Here is a 22,817-nt window from a genome sequence, read left to right as displayed (position 1 = left end):
AAATGATGCATAAGGATCATATTCCACTCTCTGGCTTCAATCTGAAGAGCCACACTTGCCTTGGTGAGGGCAGCATGTCCAAAAAGGGCTGTACAGGGCAACAGTTGAAGCGCTGGACAAGGTGCAGGAGGGGGCTCAGAATTCAAAGCCATGTGCTCAGGCAGGCCAGGAAGGGTTGTAGCTTCCTGGATACCAGGCTGGCCAAATGTTTCTGGTTACGTCCTACATGCTGCAGGTTCTTGCAGAGCTGTGCTCTCTGCCTAGGGCTCATCTCCATTTTCTGCTGACTAGACAGACATGTCTCAGGTTTGTGGGTCAGCTTTTGCACTGGAAAGCTGATCTTATAGCACAGTGGGAGACTGGCTCACAACAAGCAGTCACCAGGCACCCGTTGGCCAGATGCTGTAGTCCTCTTGCCTCATATACTGGTATTTTATGTTAACTTCCTCTGGGGTTCTTAAAGTAAAGTCCACCTTTTGTCAGCATGACCTTGAGGTCAGTATTTATCCTCCGCCTGAGGCCCAGCTCCAGAATTGTCCGTGACCGTCTGCCTTGGTCCGCATCACCGCAGGTCCTGCAGGCTGGCCACGGTTGGAGGAGCCGCAGCAAGGTGGTGCTGGGAAGACAGACGTGCAGGCTGCTTACAGCGAAGGTGCTTGAGGCAGTCAGCTTTCTTACTGTGTTATACATCACAATTTAAAATGTTCGTTCATTTTATTTTGGAGAATAGCTTTACTAGTGAGTTGTGAAGCAGTTTTTCTGCACAAGACAGCTCATAAAGAGTGGGAACGTCAGCATCGTGGTGCAGTGCACGGTAATTCTCACACCTGTTGCAGTGCCGCTCTCCGTCCCCACCTCTGAGGACATTCTCTGTCACCTGAATTCTCAAGGAGGACATCCCTGCTCTTCCCACTGTGCGGTTCCCACAGTGGCCTCCGTGGGTGGTGGTTCTCTGGCCCTGTGAACTGGCAGGAGCAGGAATGGCCTTGGTTCTGGTGGTGGTTTGGTGAGACATTGATAGTCTTCAGCCAGGGTACTCTGGCTGGTCATTCAGAGCACAGCACAGTTTGTTCCTGTGGAGGGGCACATTCCCTTCTGGAGAGTAATGTTGGTTTTGGGGCAAGGTTTGCCCTGCTTGATGGCTGGGAAGAGCAGAGTTACCTTCTGTGTCTTCCTGGCTTTTTTTGGACATATTTTGTGCATTACTACAAGAAAATGCAGCTTATTGCTCTTCTTTACATACATCCTGCTAATAAGTGTTTGAACAGTGAGGTATGCAGTTCACTTTTGGAGCAGGTATACTGACAGGCATCTAAACTTAAATGTAGAGTAAATTCTCTCGCAATACAAGAGCTTTTTACTGGGCTTGGTAATGGAGTGTGGGATGTGGTATGTCCTTCCGTAGCTGCCAAAAACTGCTCTTGACCCTCACCCCCTGTCTTTCCCAGGTCTGGCTTGATGGGTGGTCTGTCTTGCTAACTATAGATCAGTCTGTTGGAAGGGAGATGCTAAGCTGGCCTAAATGCCGTACTGCCGTTTGAGCTATAGCGGTGGCGTTGGACGGTACCAAAGGGTCTGCCGTGGTGAACTGGTCTCCCTCAAGCTGTCATGTGGATTGTGCATTTCACAGGATAATTGGAAGGACTCTGAATTTTATAAGCCAGCTAAAATAGTTGAACTCATGCCTTTTTTTTAACAGATGAAGGGTGAGAGTAATATTTAGGCCTTCAAATAGTTTTCTGTTATATGTGCTTGAAACTGCTGAGATTCTTCTGCCTTTATTTGTGGATAGTATCCACGTTTAGTAATGACCTGTTACCGTTAGTCTGAAAAACAGTAAGCTGTATCTCAGCTATAAAGCATCTTGTTTTTCAAGCCCCGCAGACAGCTTCCTCTTTAGAAATGTTGTCTCTGACATGCTGCTTAGAATCATGGAATCATTTCAGTTGGAAGAGACCCTCACTTGCTACAAAGTATTTTTTCTTGGGTTCACTTGTACCTGGGAAGATACTGGATATATTGCTCTTTTCTGTAGGACAGTGAAAGTGCCTGAAGCTATTGAGTCTGTATTGATTATCCTCTTCCTCTGCAGTACAGGTACTAGTGCTTGCAAAACTGAGACCCCAGGACACTTTGTGACCACCTTTCAGTGAAAACTGGGACTAGTACCAGACTTGAGCATCACGTCCCTGTCTCCTAGAGTATGGTAGCTACTGTTATCACACAGATGAAGGTCTTGTTTCTCTTGTCCCGTGAAGTTTAAACTACGGGAAGGTGTGAAGTTAAACTTCTCGTGTGTTGTTTGGAATAACTGGAAACTCTGCATTAGCCATTGGCAAGATAAAAGAAACCGAATCCAAGACAAACCTGCGTCAGCAAGGGGAGATTTAAGTCCCGTAAAGCATTTGTCTGAAATCTGTGACATGCTGATCTGTTGCAGATGCTGGCATCTTGCTTGTTCTTGGGCATTAACTACTGTTAAACCAAACTAAACCGTATGTGATGTAAGCAAGCCTCTGCTGCTTAAATTTCTTCTTGGTGATAAAGCAAATAAGAGGGAGGAGATAAATCCACAGTGTGTTTTTTGTCGTTGTGATAAGACTTAGGTTCTGAGTGAGTTTAGGAGACAGACTTGGAATGATACCTTCAAAAGACTTTGGTATGAGTTACTACAGAAAGAGACCATCTGTGGTGGTGGTGCTTTGTTGTTTTCATTGTGGTTTTTTTTTTTTTTTTTTCCCCTTCCTATTCCCTGCCCCACACCTTAAAAGCCAGCTGAATATGCACATTGTTCCCCTTACACTGTATGTAGCTGTGTGGTCATGTAACCACAAAAGGAAATGTTTTCCATGGGATCAGTGAGATGATTCAACCCAAATGTACGTACACTCATACGATGCTGAAATCCAGGGTGAGGGAGCAAGCGGGAACATGTGGGCAGGGAGAGGGGAATGTTGTCATGTTGTGGGGAGCTTTTGGGTTAGATTGGGTTCAACATGTTATGAAGTATCGCCCCTCTTTTTGAATCTCTTGAGCAGCATCTCTTCCATGATGAAATAGGAGGGGAGGGAGAAGAGCCCATCTCCACTCAGGCTTCCCAGCCTGGCCGTGTGGTGTGGCTGTGGAGACATCCCGTGGCCAGATGAGGAACAGCCCGAACCATGTCCCTCGTTCAGCCCCCCAAGATCCCTCCGTTCTTAAATTATTGCCCTCAGCTGTGGCCATGTGAAGAAACTGGAGACTTGATGAATTCATAAACTGTAGTCACCATATGGTTCTTGTACCAAAGACCAAATAACTCATCGTTGTGAGGAGATCCTGTTGTGTTTTCCCCAGCAGCCTTGGGAGCAGCTATGATCTAAGCTGGAAAGGGCAAAGCATCTGGAGAGAATTTGGATGGCTTTACTTTTCCATCTTCCTGTGGCTGTGCCCGGCACTCTGCAAACATTAAAAGAGCATCTGTCTTCTCCAAAGCATTTCTAATCTCACTTGGATTTGGCAATCTCTTGCCTACTTCTGGAGATCAGGGGCCTGTTGTACATGCGGGTGCTGTAAAAGCATCAGGAAATAGTTGTTGTCCTGAAGGGCTCAAAGTAATAAAGGAGAGAATCAGAGTGGAATTTGTTCAGTTACAGCATGCACACGGCGACAGAACAAATTGTCTTATTCTGAGAGTCTTGCTTCTGTTCAAGCTGTGACATGTGAGTCGGTGAAGGAGGAAACAGTGTCAGGGTAGGAGGTGAACAGGAATTATTTAGTTGTTTAGATTTAAAAATGCAGAGGCACAAGGAGTGGAATGCAGATTCTTGAAATGTTTGTTCTGCTTGTGTTAGTTCTGTCACTTGCTGACAGGCAGGTGTGGGCTTGGTTTTAATTGTGCTGTAGCTCACAGTTTGTGCTCCACTGTCGCATTGCCTTGCTGATAAAATGAACTAAAGGAAGGAAATAGGGAGGCTCAAAATATTAATATCTCCTCCTTTCCCCGTCTCCTGTCAGCCCCACTGGAGAACCTCTAGATGCCTCTGATTCAGTGTGTGTTTACCTCAGAGACTGAAGAGGTGGTGAGGCATGTGCTAGAACAAGTGGGATGTAAACAGAGGACACAAGAGGAGCGGTTATGGATATAAATAAGCGCCAAAACCTTTCCTAAGAAATAGCGAATGCAAGCGGTCCTCCCTTCACAGGAATCTCCTTTGCTTTTACAGATTGTTGTAAGGAAGCAGATTGCCAGGATTTCCCCCCTGTGGCTGCCTGACCGCTGCTGAGCTGCCCCTCCCAGCCCATGTGGCTCTCCCCATGCTCCAAGAGTGCACCTGGTGCCCAACGCAATGTGTGTTTGTCAAACCATGGAAGTGGGCAAGTATGGCAAGAATGCCACTCGATCCGGAGACCGGGGGGTCCTGCTGGAGCCTTTCATTCACCAGGTGGGCGGCCACAGCAGCATGATGCGCTACGACGACCACACTGTCTGCAAGCCCCTCATCACCAGGGAGCAGCGCTTCTATGAGTCTCTGCCCCCAGAAATGAAGGAGTTCACGCCCGAGTACAAAGGTGAGGCCTGTTTCATTCCAGAATGCAGTTATGTGCTTCAAGAGCCAACCCTCTCATGTTCCAGCAGCTGCTCATGTCTTCTGGTGTCATGTTAGTTGTTGTTTTTATTTCTTCCTCTTTTGTAGGCTAGCATTTGGACAGGAGTACTTGGAAAGGAGGAAGTTTGGAGGTTTTTTTGCATGCAGAGTTTAATGTGCTTCTCTTTTAGACAGAGAATTTGCAGTGTGACAGTTGCAGTCTGAAGCTTAAGGTTATGAATGTCTAACTGAAATAATTTTACTACCAAGTTATTGCCAATTACAGCCTTGACCTTGAGCAAATGAAGTTGGGTCATATACTGAGCATTTGCACATTCCAGTCCCATAATTTATTGCTTCCTCATCCCATCTCTTTTATGGGCCTGTCCCAGAAAGCTGCTGAAGCAGGAAGCATTGCTTTCCCAGTCCTGAGGTAAAGCCTTGTCCCCAGCCACTTTGAAGGAATGGAATTTTCCAGTGTCTGTATCATTGTAGGAGGTTGTCAGCTCATCTGTACCTTTCAGAAGCTCCATATGCCTTTGGCCATGTGTTTTATTCAGGATGGTAACAGTGGCAGGTAGCATTCTGGGGGACTCAGCATTCCTATTGCCCCTGCTTCTTTGTCACCACCTGGCACTAGGAGGATGGTGCTCTGCAGACAGCTGGGATCCCCAGCTGTTCAGGGTCTTGCCATTTGATCTGGCTGCAGCCTGAAGGTCTCGGAGCAGTGTCGGCTTACCTGCCTGTGTCTGCGTGCAGGCTGTGAATGAAAGATACGCTCTCCAACAGACAGGTCCTCGTGTAGTCTCGAGCCACTCTGAGGCCACATGGTGCTCTAGTGACCCATTAGAAATGCCAGGTGAAGCCTGTATGGTTACTGGAATTGATATGGTGTCAGGCTTTCCTTGAGAGATGTGTTTAAAACTGATGAAGCTGATAGTCCAGATGGAGACATGTCTTCTCAAAGTCAGATACTTCCTGGTAACCTAAAGGCATAGGACACACACCTCCACCCCTGTGTGCTATGTCATCTGAGAGTTCCATGCAGTTTCCTGATAGTCCCAGAAATTGTTTTTACTCTCCTGGGAGAGGAGAACGTTTGGGATGGTGTTTCCTGTCTGAGCACTGAGATGTAAGGTTGCCCTTTCACAGACATGTCTTGAGGAGCACATCCGGGCAGCCAGAGCGCTCGGGGTGGCATTTAGTGACACACTGGAGTTCTGAACCGCTCTGAAGCTGTGTTGAGCTGCCTGAACCTTGTCAGCATAGTCACGTGCAGATGAGGAAAAAGGAAGGACAGTAACGTGATGGGCTGCATCAGCTGAGCAGTGCGAGGTTTCCTCATGTTTGTGACAAATGATTTTGTTCGGTGCATCTAGCGTCTGGTGCTACTGGCAGCTATTCAATACTGGTGACAAACTAATGAAAGATTTTTGTCAGTGCAAGGTGGGCTGACAGCCTCATTTTCAGAGCTGGGGTAGTCCCGAAGATGAAGATGTCAGCCCTGACTGAAAGTACCAGCTGTCCTGCTCTGTGGCTGGCCAGCTAGATAGGTTCAGTCTGTGCTATGAAAGATCTGTACCTTCCCTTGGACTGTGGTGCTTTCCAAGAGCTTTCAGAAAGGTAAAACTGGACAGGACACAAACAGTCCTGCTTGCCTGCACCTGACTAAGAACAAACTAACCCCCACAAACTAAAAAAAAACCCAAAAAACCCACAAAAAAAACCCAAAACAAAAAACAAACAAAAAAACCCAACAACAAAAAAAACACCTAAAAAACCCCCTAGCTGAGGTAGTTTTACTTCCAGGGCCTCCTGTTTTGATCACTAGGAAGCCTTGGGACCTTGTAGATCCCTCTGCTGTGAGACTGGCTGACTTGTGATAAGGGTGGCAGGTATCACCTCAGCCTCAGAGCCCTGTTCTTCATAGCTCAGGTGCTAGAGAGCTCCTTTACCAGAGAAAGCACATTCCTCCTTGGCCAGCAGTGTCTTTGTCAACAGCAGGAATGATTCTGCAGGACACAGATACTTACCCAAATGAACTAGGTATATATTTCATATGCCTTGCCCCCCTCAGCATCTTGGTAGACTGTTTGACCTTCTCCAGGTTGAAAACATTTGCTGCGAGACTGAATGAAAGGAAATAATCACCCCCCTCAGCATACCAGCTGCCCTTTTGTGCTTAGTTTCCTGTGGGTGGCAGAGCTTCCCCAGCTGCTGCCAGCTGCTTGCTCAGGTAGTGACACAGAGCACTATTTGGGGGATTTCTCCTCTGTGCTCTTCTAACAATATTTGGACACTTGTAGTCTTAAACCTCCTTTCATTGCTCTGGATTTTGTTCTGCTGCGCTGTGAGCTGTTTTCCTCTCTCCTGTTGAACATTTGGGTGCTAGTGGTTTTGTATTCCCTCCCCGTAAAACAGAACTGACATGTCTCTTCTTTCTGACAGGGGTGGTGTCCGTCTGTTTTGAGGGAGACAGCGATGGCTACATTAACCTGGTGGCCTATCCCTACGTGGAGAACGAGGCTCTGGAGCAGGATGACATGCCGGAGAGGGACCAGCCACGACGCAAGCACTCGCGTCGGAGCCTTCACAGATCAAGCAGCGGCACTGAGCACAAGGAGGAAAAGCCTGGCCTGGCCAGCGACGGCTCTGAAAGGTAAAAGCTTTGAGAGCCCAGCAATGTGGTGAACAGGAAATCTCTTGTCCCCTTTCGGCTGTGCTGCTCCTTTTGTTGAGGGCATTTTGCACTTCCACATAGTGGCCAGGCTGTCGTGCACTTGCTAGCCCAGAACACTGGGGCACTGCAAACTGTGTCAGGAGTTTTGCATTCGGGATGAAGTCATCCCTGTGAAGTGTTTCTGACACAGGATAACCCTTGCAGTTTGTTGGTTGTGGAACCAAAGTGTGTGGAGCAGATTCAAATGCTCTTTGGTCCAGTTGGATATTAAGCCAGAGGTTTCTTCCCAGGGTGTTTGAATACAGGTCTCTGTTTTCTCACACCAGCTGGAGGTCCCTGAGAAGCAAATGTTCCTGCTTACTCTGTCAATTACAGAACAACCTGGCAGAGATGTTAAACCAGATCCTCGAGCGTGGGTCCACAGCCCAGGGCATTAGTGAGGATTTGCTGTTAAGAAGGTTTGTGTGGTGTGAAGTGTGTGCAGCAGGAACAGGAGACAGTTGTGTGCAAGGGGAGGGTGTGACTGTTGTAAGTACCTGAAGAGCGTGTAGATTCTAACAGGCAGGTTTGTTCTGTCTTTATACCAGCAGCATCCAGGAAACGAAGAGTCCCAGGGTGGACTTGCACATCCATTCGGATGTTCCATTTCAGATGTTGGATGGGAACAGCGGTCTGAGCTCTGAGAAGATCAGCTATAACCCCTGGAGCCTGCGCTGTCACAAGCAGCAGCTGAGCCGCATGCGGTCAGAGTCCAAGGACCGAAAACTCTACAGTATCCTTTGGGAAGCAGAACGGTGCCAGGAGGCGGCTGCTGCTCTGGCCGACACGTTTGTGCCTGAGGCAGCTTCTTTGCTTTGCTTTCCTGTCGTTCACACAAGCAAAGCTGTATGACGTGTTTCTTTTTGCATTTCCATTCTGCTTCCCATACAGTGACGCTAAGGTTTGACACTGATGCTCAGAGAAGCCATGTTTCTGGCTAGGTTGCATGTTTTCTTTCTTTTCTGGACCTTCATTGGCTTGTGCTTGGAACGGTAGTTTTTTGTGTCGGGCTTTACCCAGCAGCAGATGCAGGTCTGCCTTGTTCAGTAATCCCTTGGGAGGGAGCTGTGTTCATCCTTAGCACCTTTCTTGAATTTCTTCCAGTTCTACTTTGTTCTGGAGAGCATGACCAGAATAGAACACAAATATGGAAGATGCAGGCGAAACAGAGATTTCCACTGTTGTTTAATGCTGTTGTCTTTTCTCTCCGTCATGATTCCTAACGTGCTCTTGTTCCAAGTGCTGTTTCGTTACTCCAAGGTTGCACTCCTGACTGGTAACAGTTGTCTCAAAACACACTGCTTTATGCATTAAAAAAATATTTTTATCTTGCCTGTTACCTCTGAAGAATTATGCCTGCCCGCTTAATGGGCAAGTCAGTCTCGTAAGATCCCTGTGGAGTTTTTCACAACTGTTCCTCATGTTTGCAACACTGAGTAACTTAGTACTGCAACCAAATTTGTCATCTCGCAGTTCACTCACTTTTCTGGATCACTTGTTGAATGACATGGATCTCCACACAAAGACCCTGCTGGTGACTTTGGCTGTAAGACCAGTCTGGCTGGTTTGTAGTTCCCCAGTAATGGTGTGGTAGCTCCCTTCAGTCTCCTGTTAAATGAGTTAGTTACACATCTCTTATTCTCTGTTCAACATGCAACCTCTTCTCTTGGCATTTCAGTTTGAGAATCCTCTGAACTGAGAGAGTTCTGGCTTGGGAATCCCCTCAGCTCTTGCCCAGTAAACAAAGAAGCAAAATCTTTTAAATCTTATTTCTATTTTTAAGGGGTCTCTTCACACACCCCCATCCCACCCCACTCCCCTGTAGCTCCATTTGTACTTTAAACCCTGCAGGCAGCCCCACTGTGCCTTCAGGTGGGTGAGGATGGATTTGTTATAGTCTGTGCCTTCCCAGTGGCCCCTCATGCTTTTGTCTTGAACTTGCCAGCTTATGGGGTGTTCTTTTGTTTCACTTGCTGGAACTTGATTCTGTTTTCCTGACATGAAAACGACCTTACTTTTAGTAGCTGTATTCTTCATAATTTAACTGTGTGGGTGTCTTTTTCCTATTCTCAAACGTGTGCTTTGAACCTTCAACTTTTATTTTTAAATAGCCTGCATCAGTTGCGGAGAAGTAATTATTTATGGCTGTCTTATTCTTTTTAACCACATTTCCTTATTTTTATGAAGTTCCTCTTTCAAAATCAAACATAGTTGATATAAGTTTCTTCTGAATGTTCCTTCCTTGCAGGTTTAATCTAGCTGTGCTCTGGCTGCCATTTCAGTCTAACATGCTCAGCTGTGCCATGCGGGGCTACTCGGGGCTAACTTAGGGGTTATTTTTTTCCCATTTGGAACAAGCTGCTGCACTGATTGTCCCAGGTTTGTCCCCAGTGCTGTGCCCTTTGTACATGCTGGTGATTGAAGGTTCCCGTTACTGTTGGGTTTCCTGCCTTTGTTGCCTCTCCGGTTTCCCCCATGTGTCGGGCAGCGTTGTTGTTCTGGGCAGGCCAATAGCAACAGTTCTCTGCTATTACTTGAGCCTTGAGTTTTTGGTCCGTGGGGATTGTATTGTTTATCCATATGGTTAAATTGCTGATTTGATTAGGCTTTAAGCTCTCCCTCACTGTATCAGCAATTCTTGCTGGCATGCCCTGTCTTTCCTAACACTGGTGTTCTGCTCTGTGGTTCCCCCTGCTGAGTCTCCAGCACACCTGCCTGTGATCTCCGTGCTACTGTTGGCCAACTACACCCCCATGTCTGGGGGTTTTGTCCTTTTCTTCACCTCACCAAACAGTTTGTTCTGTCTGTTCTTTGGTTCCTGTTTGCTTGTTGCCTGACCCTGTCTCATGCTGGCCCACGGCACTGTCTGGTTGCCGCGGGAAGTGCTGTTTCTCTCCTTGACGTGCCTCCCAGAGTTCCTTTTGCTGGAGAACGTGGTGCACCACTTCATGCTTCCCTGTGTGCTTGATCTGAAGATGGGGACCAGGCAGCACGGAGATGATGCATCTGAGGAGAAGGCTGCTCGGCAGATGAAGAAGTGTGAGCAGAGCACGTCCGCCACCTTGGGTGTGCGTGTGTGTGGGATGCAGGTAGGGATCCCCAAGGCTGCAGGTGCTGCATGTTCCTTTTCACAGCCCTGTTAGACGTCCCAGTTAATGTTTGCTGCTGAGCACTGAGGTACAGAGTCTTCCTGTTCATCAGGTACACCAGTGTTTGTGATACCTGCATTTTTGTCTTCATTTCTATGCATAGAACAAAGGAACGTGCTTCCCCCAAGTTGGCGTGCTTTATCCAAAGCTGTCTTCTTTACAGACAGTTAGATGATTTTCTAATCATTTTTGTGGCTTAGTATTCAGCTAAAATCATGATGCCGGGTCGGGGTTGTCCCTCTGTCCCAGCATCAGTTGACAGTGCTGTGTCGGGGTTAGGAAGTTACTTTTCTCTTGTGGCCAGGCCTGGCACACAGGGATTTGCTGCTGTGGTTGTGCAATAGTTGCTCTTTTCCCCACCCACAGAAGGATCCTGTAATCCAGATCTCTGCACACAAGCTCTGAAGCAACGAGGGCCCTTCGTTAATCACATGCCATGTAATAACAGCAATGCATGCCAGCAGCTTCTGCTGCCAGCGGACTGCCTGAGTTGCTGTAAGACTTTTTTCAAGTGTCAGTGTCAGGGTCTGTTGTGTTGTGCCTCTTGGGGACACTCAGACTGACAAACTGCTCTTTGGGTATCCTGGGAGAGTGCCTGGGCACCTTGCCTGTGCCTGTGGGATGTACCTGTGAGCTGCTGTGGGATATAGGGAACAGGCAGGGCTGTTAACCCCTCCTTCTGGGACATGGTGGTCACACAAGTTCCCTCTGCCCTGTCAGCACAGGGTGGCTCAGGGCTCTGTGTGACCTTAACCTTTTCCTCCCACTTGATGTGTTTTTCCTTTGGCTTTCTAGGTCTATCAGCTGAACACAGGGCATTACTTATGCAGGAATAAATACTATGGACGTGGTCTTTCCATTGAGGGCTTCCGCAATGCCCTCTACCAGTATCTCCACAATGGCATTGAGCTGCGCAAGGACCTCTTTGAGCCTATCCTTGCCAAACTGCGAAGCCTGAAGGCGGTTTTGGAGAGACAGGCCTCCTACCGCTTCTACTCCAGCTCCCTCCTCATCATTTACGACGGGAAGGACAGCAGGGCAGGGATGTTTGTGGAGCGCCGGCCGGAGATGCGCCTGAAACGGGTGGAGAGCTCTCTCCCGGAGAGCCTTCAGGATGGCGGCGGCACGGAGCCCGGCTCCTCGGCCCAGCCCAAGGTGGACGTGCGTATGATTGACTTTGCACACAGCACGTTCAAAGGCTTTCGCGATGACCCCACTGTGCACGACGGACCCGATGTGGGTTATGTATTTGGGCTGGAAAGCCTCATCAACATCATGGAACAGATGCGTGAGGAAAACCAGTAGCCCTGGGCTACGGCCTCTTATTCTTGTCCTGGTGGCAGGAGCAGACAAGACCACCTACTACCACAGGAAAAAAAGCAGACAACTTCGGTTTTAAACAATTGTATTGCTCCATTGTTTTTAAATGTACTTGGATAGAAGAGCTGAGGGGAGGCAGGATGGAAGAGCTCCTCATGCTGCCCGGGTGGTTCTGACTGCGCCAGCCCTGCCTTCTGGAGGAGGCTCACTAGATGCCTGCTGGGTGTTGGGTGTCCTGGTTCTTCTCTCGTCGCATGTGCATTCTGGAGGGAGGACCTGGATGTAGGGAAGAGAAAGTAGGAGAGCACGGGGCTCTTCGTGGGGCTGGAGCTGTGGCGTGAGTAGCCTCCTGCCTCAGGAGCCTCCAGGAGAGCCTTCCCTTCAGAATTCTCCTGGGTTTGGAAAGGGCGACCGGCAGCATCTATGGCGCTGATGGTGAGCAGCACAGGTGCTGGTCTGTGTGTTCGCTGACGCTAGCTCTGCCCTGGGTTTTACTGATGGGGCTTTGCTTTTGATGCTGCCTTTTTTCTGCTGTTTGGGCACTGTGAATAACCAACCCAAACACAGAAATAAAATGACCAAATGCAACCCCTGGCAGAGCTGTGGCCGGGAGGGAATGCAGCACGCCTGGAGCTGTGCTCGGGCCCGGGGCCTGCTTGCAGGCAGGCACGGGGGCTGTGTGAGAGTAAAACTCTACCTTGGACCACTGACCAAGCAAGAACTCAAATTGTGGGCTAGCAATAGTATCTGTAGCAGTTAACGCGACCCCAGCCCTGCAGTGGGCGTTTCGGACCATTTCAACCCTTCCTGTTGTGTGATGTTGGTCCCACAGGTTCTATGCGAGTGTCTCCCTGATGCTGTTGGCCCTCGAGGCTGCTGTGGGGCTGCTTGTGCCCCCACATGGGGCCCTCTGCCCTGCAGCCGCTGCTCTTTGGGCAGGTCCCTGCACAGGGGTGGTGGGAGGCCAAGGATTAGGGCTACCTCCTCTTCTGCCTGGGGGTTTCAGGGGGATGGGGAGGGGAGACCTGGCTGAACAGTGACTGCCATCACCTGTTTGGCTTTGCTTCACAGAGTCAGTCTTTCCAAAAATAAATGATCTGTTTGTGGGTGAAACAGCCAGCTGGGACATGCTCTGCTGCCTGGGCCGGTGCTTTACCTGCAGCTTCCCTTGATGAGGGCATTAACGTTTGATACTGCGGCCTGGTGGTACTGAACCCCATGCTGCTCTGCATCACCCCCTGTGTGTGTCTGTGCTGGGCCCCCCACTTGCTCCCTCCCTGGTGTCACTGACTTGTTCCATGGTGTTACCATTACCCTGACTGGCTGTGAAACTGCCTGGTTACCTGCGAGGCCAGGGTTGGGTTGTGGGTTTTGTTTTGGGTGTGTTGGTTTTTTGTTTTGTTTTTTACTTCAGGAAAGCTTGTTTGGGGAGTACTCGCATGTAGCATGTGTGCTGACTCTGTGTGTGCACGGTCTGTTGGGAAGTGTCAGTGCCCGGCTGTAGTTGCGGCAGCGGGCAGGGACAGTGCCGGCGTTGGTCTTGAATCGTACCTCTGCCTCTCTCTCATTTCAGAGCTTACCCACGCCACTGCTCCTCTCCAGCTCTCTGGACGAGGACCTTCATTTGCACCCCTCCCCTGTGCTTGGTTACTACTTTCATTGCTTCTGCCGGGCTCCCGGGGTGTTCAGGGAACAGGTTTGCGGGAGGGAGGGAGGCTGGGTGGGGCAGCGTCTGCCCCAGGAACCCGGAGCAGCCCGGGCTGTGCGTGTCCTTGTTCCCGGCGGGCTGGGGCAGGTGCAGGTGCAGGGCCGTTCCTCCTGGGGAGCAGCTCCGGCTCCCGCCGCTCCCCTGCCCGGCTCGGCCGGGCTGCGCGGTGCCAGAGCCGCCCCTCTCCCCTCCCTTCGGACCACGGCGGTGGGACTCCACAGCTTGTACATAGCCTTGATCCCCGTTTGTTTTTACATGAATAATCACCCTGTTTGTGCTTCACAGAGAACCAAAAACCATTAAAGGATCTGTTTTTGTCCGTGGTGTGCCGTGCCTGCCTTCCCTGCCCGCCGAGCCCGCGTTCGGGGTGGGGGGGAGGCGGAGCCGTGCTGGGGAGCCTCGGGCAGGACCTTTGTGCGAGTGCCTTCAACTTCGCTGCCCCGTGCCCCTTCCTTACTCTTGCCGACGCGGGGGCAGAGCACCGGCCCCATGCAGGCTGCAGCCCCCGAGCCGCCACCGGGCTGTGGCGCCGACCCGACCCGACCCGACCGCGGTGCTGCTGCTTTTCCTGGGTGTCCGGCCTCGGGCTGGTGGCGGCGGGCGGCGAGGGCCCGGAGCGGGTAGCAATGCGCGCGGGAGGTGCTAGGACCCGGGGCGGGCGGCGGGGGCGGGGCTAAGGCAGGGGCGGGCGGCAGGACCCGTGGCGGGCGATAGGACCCGGGGTGGGCGAGGGGCGTGTCTGGCGGCGGTGACGCGCACGGCGCGCGCGGCGCTGACGTGTCGGTGCGGGCGCGGCGCGGGGGGATGCGGGCGCTGATCCTGGTCGGCGGCTTCGGGACGCGGCTGCGGCCGCTGACCCTGAGCCGGCCGAAGCCGCTGGTGGAGTTCTGCAACAAGGCGGTGCTGCTGCACCAGCTGGAGGCCCTGCGGCAGGTGGGCGCGGCGGGGGCAGCGGGGGGCGCGGGGGCCGCCCCGCCGCCGGCTGACCCGCGCTCCCGCAGGCCGGGGTCAGCCATGTGGTGCTGGCGGTCAGCTACATGTCGGAGACGCTGGAGGCCGCCATGCGGGAGCAGGAGCAGCGGGTAAGGGCTCCGCCGCCTCCCCCGGCCTTCCCCCACGACCCGCCCCGCACACGCCGCTCACCCTGTGCCCGCAGCTCGGCATCCGCATCTCCCTGTCCCACGAGAAGGAGCCGCTGGGCACAGGTAGGGGACGGGCAGGGGCGGGACCGAGGGGGCCTGGGGACAACAGGGCGGGCTGGGGGGGGCGGGGACACCGGGATGGGTACGGGTAGGGCTGTGCACGCTGGGAAGGGGACACCATGGACAGCAGTGCGCGTATGGGTAGGGCTGGGGACACTGGGAGGGGACGCCGTGGCGGCAGGATGGGTGGGATTGGGTACGACTGGGGGGGCTGAGGACAGCAGGAGGCGCACCAGGGACATCAGGACAGCCCTGGGAGGGACCAGGGATGGCAGAGGTGGGTGAGGATCCAGGGGCACTGGTGACCTGGGAGGGCTGGTGGGACAGGGACACCAGGAAGACCTGGGCACTGGGCTCACCCCATCCCTGCGGCATCACTCATGGCCGGGCAGCGGGGCCGCTGGCGCTGGCGCGGGACCTGCTGGCCGAGGGCGAGGAGCCCTTCTTTGTCCTCAACAGCGACGTGATCTGCGAGTTCCCCTTTGCGGCGCTGGCCCGATTCCACCGGCAGCACGGCGGTGAGGGCTCGCTGGTGGTGACCCGTGTGGAGGAGCCGGCCAAGTACGGTGTGGTGGTGATCGAGCCTGACACCGGGCGCATCTGTCGCTTTGTGGAGAAGCCGCGTGTCTTCGTGTCCAACAAGATCAATGCTGGCCTCTACATCTTCAGCCCCGGCATCCTGAAACGCATCCAGGTAGGGGCTGGGGCGCCGGGCCGAGTGAGGCGTGGGAGCTGGGTCCCCCGCTCAGCCCTGTGCCCTGTCCCCGCAGCTGCGCCCCACCTCCATCGAGAAGGAGATCTTCCCGGCCATGGCGCAGGAGGGGCAGCTCTACGCCATGGAGCTGCAGGGTAAGGCCCTGCGCAAGGTGCGGGCAGCACAGAGGGGTCTCGCCTGTGCTGCTGCCCCAGTAGTGGGGGCTGTCACCATGGCCGTGTCCCTGCAGGCTTCTGGATGGACATTGGGCAGCCGAAAGACTTCCTCACGGGCATGTGCATGTACCTGCAGGCGCTGCGGGCTCAGCACCCTGAGAAGCTGCACTCGGGGCCCGGTGTTGTGGGGAACGTGCTGGTGGTAAGTGCCAGCCCCCAGCACAGTGGCCCCAGGCATGTGTCATGGGCTCTTGCTGTCCTCCCACCGCTGTCCTCGAGCTGTGCTCTACGTCACACGCTGGGCCAGTGGCACAGGCTGTGCCAAGAGCTCTGGCTGCCCTCCCAGCCCCAGTGCGTCCCCTCTTCCTTCCAGGATCCCAGCGCCAAGATTGGGGCAAACTGCGTCATAGGCCCCAATGTGACAATAGGGGCTGGTGTGGTGGTGGAGGATGGGGTGCGCATCAAGCGCTGCACCGTGCTGCAGGGGGCCCGCATCCGCTCCCACTCCTGGCTGGAGTCCTGCATCGTGGGCTGGAGCTGCTCCGTGGGGCAGTGGGTGAGGACACGGGTGTCTCCGCAGGGATCAGGGCTCAGTTCTTGCCCTCCTGCCTCCTCGGGCTGCAGCTGAAGGCGTGGAGGGACGTGCTGGTGCCTGCGGGCAGGAGTGTGGCACTGAGCCCCAAGCCAGGGCAGGTGTGACGGGGCCTCTCTGGGGCAGGTGCGCATGGAGAACGTGACGGTTCTGGGCGAGGACGTCATCGTCAACGACGAACTCTACCTCAACGGGGCCAATGTGCTGCCCCACAAGTCCATTGCCGAGTCCGTGCCGGAGCCGCGCATCATCATGTAGCAGCCCCCGGTGGGCGCTGCACTCCCGGCTCTGCTTGGATTAAATATTTATATTTCCATCCACTGCTGAGTGTGATCGAGCACAGCCCGAGCGCTGGGTCACTCGCCAGCGCTGGCCTGGCAGCCGCTCCCCACATCACAGGGCACATAAGGAAGAATAATTTAATGCTGCATTTCATGAAATCAGCCCCCAGCCAGGGGCAAGTTAACAACCCGAACCCCCCGCCCGGTCCCCCTGCCCCGGGGCCGCTGTGTGTCCCCAGCGCTGCCCCAGAGCCCAGGCCTCGGGCTCCCCTCCCTGAGAAAGGCCCGTGGGGCAGAGGCTGCCGTGGCAGTGGGCGAGGGGACACTGTCCCCACAGCCTGGCATTGGGCCTCCCCCTCCCTGCAGCCCCCACCCCACACCATGCTGGGTCCTGACTCTGCATGAGGGGAGGAGCTGGGGGGGTGTGTGGTGGGGGGCCACCCGCTCAGCTGGGGAAGCCCGTGGTGCGGGACTGGGTGCTATGAGCTGGCTGGTTTGGTGAAGTCGTCCACCCCTGTGATGGTGGCCTTGCAGAAGAAGCAGTCCTTGTTGTTCATCAGGTGCTGGTTGATGCAGGCTCTGGGACAGAGGAGGAAAGATCATGAGCTCCTCCCCGCACAGTATGGGGGGCCAGGGGCCGGCAGCTACCCTGGGCGGGTGCAGGGGTACACATGTGAGCTACTCACTTGCACGACTTGTGGGAGCAGGGTCGGAAGATGGCTGAGATGGGGTGTGCATAGCAGATAGGGCACAGATCTTCCTCGCTGGTGGGCTGTGGGGGGGCACCAGGCAGTTAGCGACGACAGCAAAGACCCCGTGTCCCAGGGCAGCTGCGCCAGGAGCCGAGGCTGCTGCTGAGCACTGGGACCAGGCTGGGGGACTCACCAGTGTGGTGGCAGCCGCCTGCTTGGACTCCTCGCTCAGGTGGCTCAGCATCTTGTCCACCTTCGCCAGTTCCTCGGCACTGATGTAGTCTGTGTCTGTGGGAACAAACAGAGGGGAAATGTGACCCTTGGGCTGCCCCAAGGCTGCTCGGGGGGCTTAGTTTCTTTTGGCCCTCTACACAGCAAGTTGTCCCCTCTTTGTAACCCATTCTGCTGGGCAGAAACACCATTTCGGAGTGACTAGCACCTAGAGTCTGGAAAAAAAATTAACATTGATATAGATTTAGTTGAAATGTAATCTATTAAATCTGTCCAAGATTCGTGGACCAGCAGGACAGGGAGCCTGGTGCTGGGGGACAGGAATCCTAACACTGGGGACGGCAAGCTCGACATCAGGTGCTGCATTGGGACAAAACGGCTGCCAAAAGCAGGCACTGGACACAGCCCCATCCCAAGTGCCACCACTGGGGGACAGCAGGGGAGACACAGACCTCCGTCCCCAGGACTAAAGGGACTGGGATACATTGCAGGGGCTGCAGACACCAGCAGACCCATCCCAGCCATGGCCGGGGACTGGTAGGGGGTGAGCACAGCCCAGCTCCCAGCGCGGTGCCAACACTTACAGGTGTGCAGGGAGAAATGGCGCTTGTCCGTGGCCGGGGGAGCAGCCGCCAGGGCCAAGGGCTCGGCGTGGCCCAGCAGGTACTGGATGGAGCGCAGCTGGAAGCAGGGGTCTGCCAGCAGCACCGCCGTCGCACGCTCAGCCCTGTGAAAGGACACAGTCAATCCTCAGCCCTATGTACAACACACCCTGTGGTCACCACGCCACCTGGCTGCGTCCCCAGCCGGTGACCCCCTCTGCTCCTGGCAGCACTGAGCCGGGGAAACATGCTCAAATGCAGCCAAAGTGCAGCAACCTTCCTCCTCCTCCTCCACACCCCTGCTTGCAGGCTCCGGGGATCGATACGGTGCATTAGCACTTGCTGAGGCTGCAGCCCTTGCACATGGGAGCACAGGGAGCTGAGAGGTGAAGCAGTCAGCACCCCTTTCACAGCACCGCAAGGGTGACAAAAGCGGTGCTGGGCACCAGCCTCATGCGGGGCTGTGGCCCCTGCACCCTGGGGACAGCTCAAGGTGCCCCCAGGGCAAGTGGGTGCCCCCAGAAGCCAGGAGAGAGAAGCTGTGGCTCTCCCTGGCTTCAAGCATCAGCAGGGACAGCGAGGACAGCTGAAGGGCATCGTGAGGAGCGTCTCCATCAGGCACCAGTGCCACGGGCTGCCCCTCGGCAGGGAGCAGCACTGGCTCCATGCTGGCCCTTGGGCAGAAGGCGAGCAGGGTGAGGGACAAGCCCGGCAGCACGGGCAGAGCCAGGGTCGGGGTGCAGGGGGTTAACAGCCCCTGGTGCGCAGCAGCCGCAGCAGCCAAATTAGCTTTTTGCTGCCCTAATGGAAACGAATTCCCCAGCCTGGCTTCCCACTAACACACCCGGGCGCTGGGTAATGACATTCCTGCATGTCCTTCTCCATGTGGCCACTCCCTCCCTGCCCGCAGCCCCTCTGCCCTGCGGACCCCACAAGGCTCATCCAGCCCTGCTCGCCCCATGGCCGGGCTTGCTGGGGAGTCCCTGCTGGCTCGTGCAGGGGGTCGTGGGGACAAGAGCAGCGGGAAGGACCCACCACTGGGTGCTGAGCAGCGGGTGCCCGGGGACGACCGCCATCCCCGCTCCAGCCTGGGCGCAGGGTTGGACACGAGGGGCTCCCAGAGCTGCTGCCGGGGCGGGTTTATTCCAGCATCCTCCCAGACGCTGGGCGGTCACAGAGCAGCCAGTGCAGCTGCCTTACGGATCACAACCAGCCGAGCGTGCCGCTCTCCAGCGGGAGGGATGGTGGCTGCGCATCCGTGAGGCCGGAAAGTCAGCAAAGTGGCCCTGAGCACCCCTGGGGACAAGGGACACCACGCAGGATCAGCACCGGCTGCGCATCGCCCTGCCCACTCGCGGGACGGTAAGGGAGGGCCACGGCCACGGCCACCACGGGGACCAATGGGATCCTGCCCAGCCCACACGCCGCACACCCCCGGAGTGTAAATAGGGGCAGGAGCGGGACCGCGCGCCCACAGCCAGCCCAGCTCTCCGGGAGATGCTGGTTGTGAGGGAGCCGGGCACCAGATGAGGGTCAGTGGGGGCCAGAGCAAGGGATGTACCTGAGGGATGCACCACGGTGGCACCAAGCTGTAAGAAACTTTGCGCTCCAGAGATGTGTGGCTCTGGAAGGCAGCGAGGCGTTCGCCCAGCCCGAAATGCAGCGCTGAAACACCGGAGCGTCTCAGCCCTCTGATGCCAGACACCGGCCCCCACCCGCCCCCCTGCACCCGGGCACCGGGCAGCCCGCGGCCGGCCGGAGCTCAGGGACGCGGCAGCCTGGCGTGAGACGCAGCAGAGCCAGGCAGGGCGATGCCGCCCTTTAACTCTTTTCAAACCCTGCGTCTGGAATCAGAATCCTCCTTCACGAGGGGCAAAGGGGCATCTGTGGGTGCTTGGTAAGAGACAGCACGGGGGAGAGCGGGGAGGACCGTGGCACGTTTTCTCTTGCGTCTGGTCGAGTCTGGCTGTGCAACCGGGCTGCACAGAGGCTCCCGCGCAGCACAATGTCCCCGCGGGTGCCCACAGACCCGCTGTGGCCACGGGTGGTGAAGCTGCTGGTGCTGCTCCAGCTGTGCGCCCAGGGCCGCGCTGCCCACTCCTCCCCGCCGCCCCACGGCTGCCCCAGTGCCTGCATCTGCACCTCCGACCTGCTGAGCTGCAGCCGGCAGACGCTGCACCACGTGCCCCCGGCGCTGCCGCCCACCACCGCCACGCTGGACCTCAGCCACAACGCCCTCACCCAGCTCCAGGACCGCTGGCTGGCCGCCCTCCCGCACCTTGAGGCCCTCCACATCAGCCACAACCAGATTAAGGATCTTTCTCCGCAGGCTTTCCACAATGCCTCCTACCTGCGGCACCTGGACATGTCCTCCAACCACCTGCACACTGTCGAGACGCACTACTTCAACGCGCTGGTGAGCTTGGAGGAGCTGCTGCTCTACAACAACCGCATCAAACGAGTGGATGAGAATGCCTTTGCCAAGCTGAGTGTCCTGCGGAAAGTCTATCTGAGCTGGAACAACCTGACCACCTTCCCCTTCCGCGCCGTGCAAGGGCTGGGCAGCTACAGCCTCCGCACGCTGGACCTCTCCTCCAACAGCCTGAGCAGCATTCCTGTGGAGGAGCTGGCAGCTCTGCCCGAAAACATCAGGAACGGCTTGTACCTGCACAACAACCCCGTCAGGTGCAGCTGCCCACTCTACCTGATGCTCCAGCGCTGGAAGCAGCGAGGTTTCAGCTCCGTGAAAGATTTCTTTGAGGAACACACCTGCAAGGTGTCTGACAATGTGCCTCGGTCCCTGATCAAGTTCCTCAAATACAGCCACATGTTTGAGAACTGCTCGGCGGGCCCTGAAGACGTGCACCCCGTGTCCTACCCTGTGATGGTGGGCCAGACCCTCCTGCTCGCCTGCAACACCAGCCTGCCGGCCACAGCCACCACCTACATGTGGATCTCCCCTCACCATGAGCCCATCAAACACCCGGGAAACAGCAACCGCTCCTTGGAACTCTACCACAATGGCAGCCTGAAGATCGCAGCTGCCAAGCCCTGGCACTCAGGGGTCTACGTGGGCTTGGCCATCAACAGCCCCCACAACTTCAGCAGGCTGTGCGAGATCAACGTGACGGTCCACTACCCCAAGCCGGATGGGGAGACCTTCAGCACCGGCCTCACGACCCTGCTGGGGTGCATCGTGAGCCTGGTGCTCATCCTGGTGTACCTGTACCTCACGCCTTGTCGCTGCCTGAGCTGCTGCAAGAAGCCGGCACCGCTCAGCCCCCCGCAGGAGTGCAGCGCACAGTCCTCCATCCTCAGCACCACTCCCCCCGCCACCGATGCGCCCAACCGCAAGGTCAGCGCCAACAAGCACGTCGTCTTCCTCGAGCCCCTCAGGGAGACGCAGAACGGCAAGATCCGCCTGGCCCTCGGCGAGGACTTCCCTGACGCCAAGCACCCCAAGGTCCTGCAGCTCAAGTCGGACTCGGAGTCCATCAGCTCTATCTTTTCAGACACCCCCATTGTGTCCTAGTGGGGCAGAGCTGGGAGGAGAGCCGGGGCCTCCTGGGAGCTGTTTTCCTCTATTGCAGGATTATCAGGCACCCCGAACTCCAGGCTTGACTGCAACCTGTGAGGGTGACCGGCATCACCCATACCTGCTTCAGCCATCAGCTCCTGCAGGGTTTTGGGCCAGGGGCCTCTTGGTGCCCAGCAAGAGCTCCTCACATAAGCCACTGGCAACGGCCTCGTTAGCACAAGGGCAAGGCTGCTGAAACCAGCACACCTGAGGAGCCCCTGCTTTGGCCAGACAAACTCCATAAGAGGCACCTGGGCCAGCAGTCTGAAATGGCCCCGCGCACGTGACACCCAACCTGGTGCCACCACCACGGACCCCCAGCCAGGCAACAGCCGTGGTGAGTGGGACACTGTCCTCACTCATGCCAGGGCCCCTGGGGATGGCAGTGCCACTGTCCTCTCCCAGCCTGTGTGGGTCTCCAATACCGTAGCTGGGAGGGGGGGAATTGTGACCCTGTCGCCCCCTCCCCAGACATGGCCATGCAGGAGCGATGGAGCTTGGTGTCAACCAGCCACGCAGCCAAGCAAATGTTACAAGCTTTTGCCTCCCGAGAAGCTGTAAATAGTCAAGGCAGGATTAGGTGACGTGATACAGCGCCCGCATTGCTCAGAGCTCCCCGTGCCGCCAAGGACGATGAGGTCTCGGATGCACCACCCTCCTCCACTGCTTCTCCTTGAGGCGGACAAACGCGCTGCTACAGCACAGCTATTTGGGCAGTAATCTAATAAGCCTATTGATAAATGTGAGTAATCCTCTCCTCTCTTGGGTCGTAATTCTCTAGTTACATTGGAATAAAAATGCCTATTTTTTTAAGCTCACGCTGGGCTGACGGTCTCCTTGTCCTCGCAGGGCAGTGGTGCAGAGCTGCTCCGCGTCCCACAGCACAGCAGCAGGAGTTTGGGGGTCTGAGGGAGCCCCAGATTCCTGCTGGCCCAGCACATGGAGCCAGGGGATTTGCACTGGGCTCACAGCCTCTGTTCCCATCAAACAGTGTCAGGTCGGCCTTGGTGGGGGGGTTAAATGTGCTGAGACGGAGCTGGTAGTCCAGGGATGGTGTGAGAGGAGTGACGGGTGGCTTGTCCCTGGGAGGGCAGGTCTCCAGTGATGGCTGGAGCAGGGAAGGGAGCAGCACCCACCAACACACGGGCACATCCAGCCCTTGACAGGGACAAGCAGTATTTATCTGTGGGGAGAGGCACCCTGGGGAGACCCACGTGGGGTTGGACTGGCCCTGATTTTGGCTGCGTCCCCACACCCTTCGCAGCTGGAGCCCACCCACCTCACCGCACACCTGCACCATTCTCCC

General features: G+C 55.5%; 4 protein-coding genes across 18 annotated transcripts in view; 3 read left to right on the top strand and 1 right to left on the bottom strand.

The window, feature by feature from the left end:
- Nucleotides 1-13,783, top strand: part of IP6K1 (inositol hexakisphosphate kinase 1) — a 37,643-nt gene extending 23,860 nt beyond the window's left edge. For 7 of the 10 annotated variants that reach the window (XM_065075023.1, XM_065075021.1, XM_065075019.1 and 4 more), the window contains 5 exons: nt 4,206-4,551; nt 7,017-7,227; nt 7,836-8,020; nt 10,201-10,376; nt 11,232-13,783. In XM_065075023.1, coding sequence (XP_064931095.1) covers nt 4,329-4,551; nt 7,017-7,227; nt 7,836-8,020; nt 10,201-10,376; nt 11,232-11,741 — 1,305 coding nt within the window. In that variant the 5' untranslated portion in view covers nt 4,206-4,328 and the 3' untranslated portion in view covers nt 11,742-13,783. The remainder of the gene's footprint in view (nt 1-4,205; nt 4,552-7,016; nt 7,228-7,835; nt 8,021-10,200; nt 10,377-11,231) is intronic. The other 3 variants (XM_065075025.1, XM_065075024.1, XM_021296405.2) reach the window with 1 other exon arrangement.
- Nucleotides 13,784-14,170: 387 nt separating this feature from the next.
- GMPPB (GDP-mannose pyrophosphorylase B) lies at nt 14,171-16,448 on the top strand. Its single transcript, XM_065075026.1, has 8 exons — nt 14,171-14,397; nt 14,466-14,546; nt 14,621-14,669; nt 15,059-15,360; nt 15,437-15,515; nt 15,611-15,738; nt 15,910-16,092; nt 16,255-16,448. The coding sequence occupies exons 1-8, from the start codon at nt 14,269-14,271 to the stop codon at nt 16,384-16,386; spliced, it is 1,083 nt and encodes a 360-aa protein (XP_064931098.1). The 5' UTR covers nt 14,171-14,268; the 3' UTR covers nt 16,387-16,448.
- Nucleotides 16,449-16,533: 85 nt separating this feature from the next.
- The window catches only part of RNF123 (ring finger protein 123), a 51,783-nt gene continuing 45,499 nt past the window's right edge, over nt 16,534-22,817 (bottom strand). For all 6 annotated transcript variants that reach the window (XR_010475015.1, XM_065074983.1, XM_065074986.1 and 3 more), the window contains 4 exons: nt 17,917-18,059; nt 17,295-17,389; nt 17,096-17,181; nt 16,534-16,988 (listed from right to left, as the gene is read on the bottom strand). Coding sequence is in view for 5 of the 6 variants with exons in the window: in XM_065074983.1 (XP_064931055.1) it covers nt 16,889-16,988; nt 17,096-17,181; nt 17,295-17,389; nt 17,917-18,059 (424 nt within the window). In the remaining variant the exon portion in view is untranslated. The remainder of the gene's footprint in view (nt 16,989-17,095; nt 17,182-17,294; nt 17,390-17,916; nt 18,060-22,817) is intronic.
- Nucleotides 18,059-22,329, top strand: AMIGO3 (adhesion molecule with Ig like domain 3). Its single transcript, XM_005508873.3, has one exon. It carries the CDS (start codon nt 19,940-19,942, stop codon nt 21,464-21,466), a length of 1,527 nt encoding a protein of 508 aa, XP_005508930.2. The 5' UTR covers nt 18,059-19,939; the 3' UTR covers nt 21,467-22,329.

The sequence above is a fragment of the Columba livia genome, chromosome 10 (assembly GCF_036013475.1).
Source record: "Columba livia isolate bColLiv1 breed racing homer chromosome 10, bColLiv1.pat.W.v2, whole genome shotgun sequence".
NCBI classification, from domain to species: domain Eukaryota; kingdom Metazoa; phylum Chordata; class Aves; order Columbiformes; family Columbidae; genus Columba; species Columba livia.
The sequence above is the reverse complement of the archived record's forward strand: the minus strand, read 5'-3'. Positions and strand labels throughout refer to the sequence as shown.

Bases quoted from the DNA above. Each gene is read 5' to 3' on its own strand.
- GMPPB (XM_065075026.1), top strand. From the start codon at position 14,269: ATGCGGGCGCTGATCCTGGTCGGCGGCTTCGGGACGCGGCTGCGGCCG. The intron at 14,547-14,620 runs GTAAGGGCTCCG...CTGTGCCCGCAG, and splicing joins TGCGGGAGCAGGAGCAGCGG to CTCGGCATCCGCATCTCCCT. The intron at 15,361-15,436 runs GTAGGGGCTGGG...CTGTCCCCGCAG, and splicing joins GCATCCTGAAACGCATCCAG to CTGCGCCCCACCTCCATCGA.
- AMIGO3 (XM_005508873.3), top strand. From the start codon at position 19,940: ATGTCCCCGCGGGTGCCCACAGACCCGCTGTGGCCACGGGTGGTGAAG.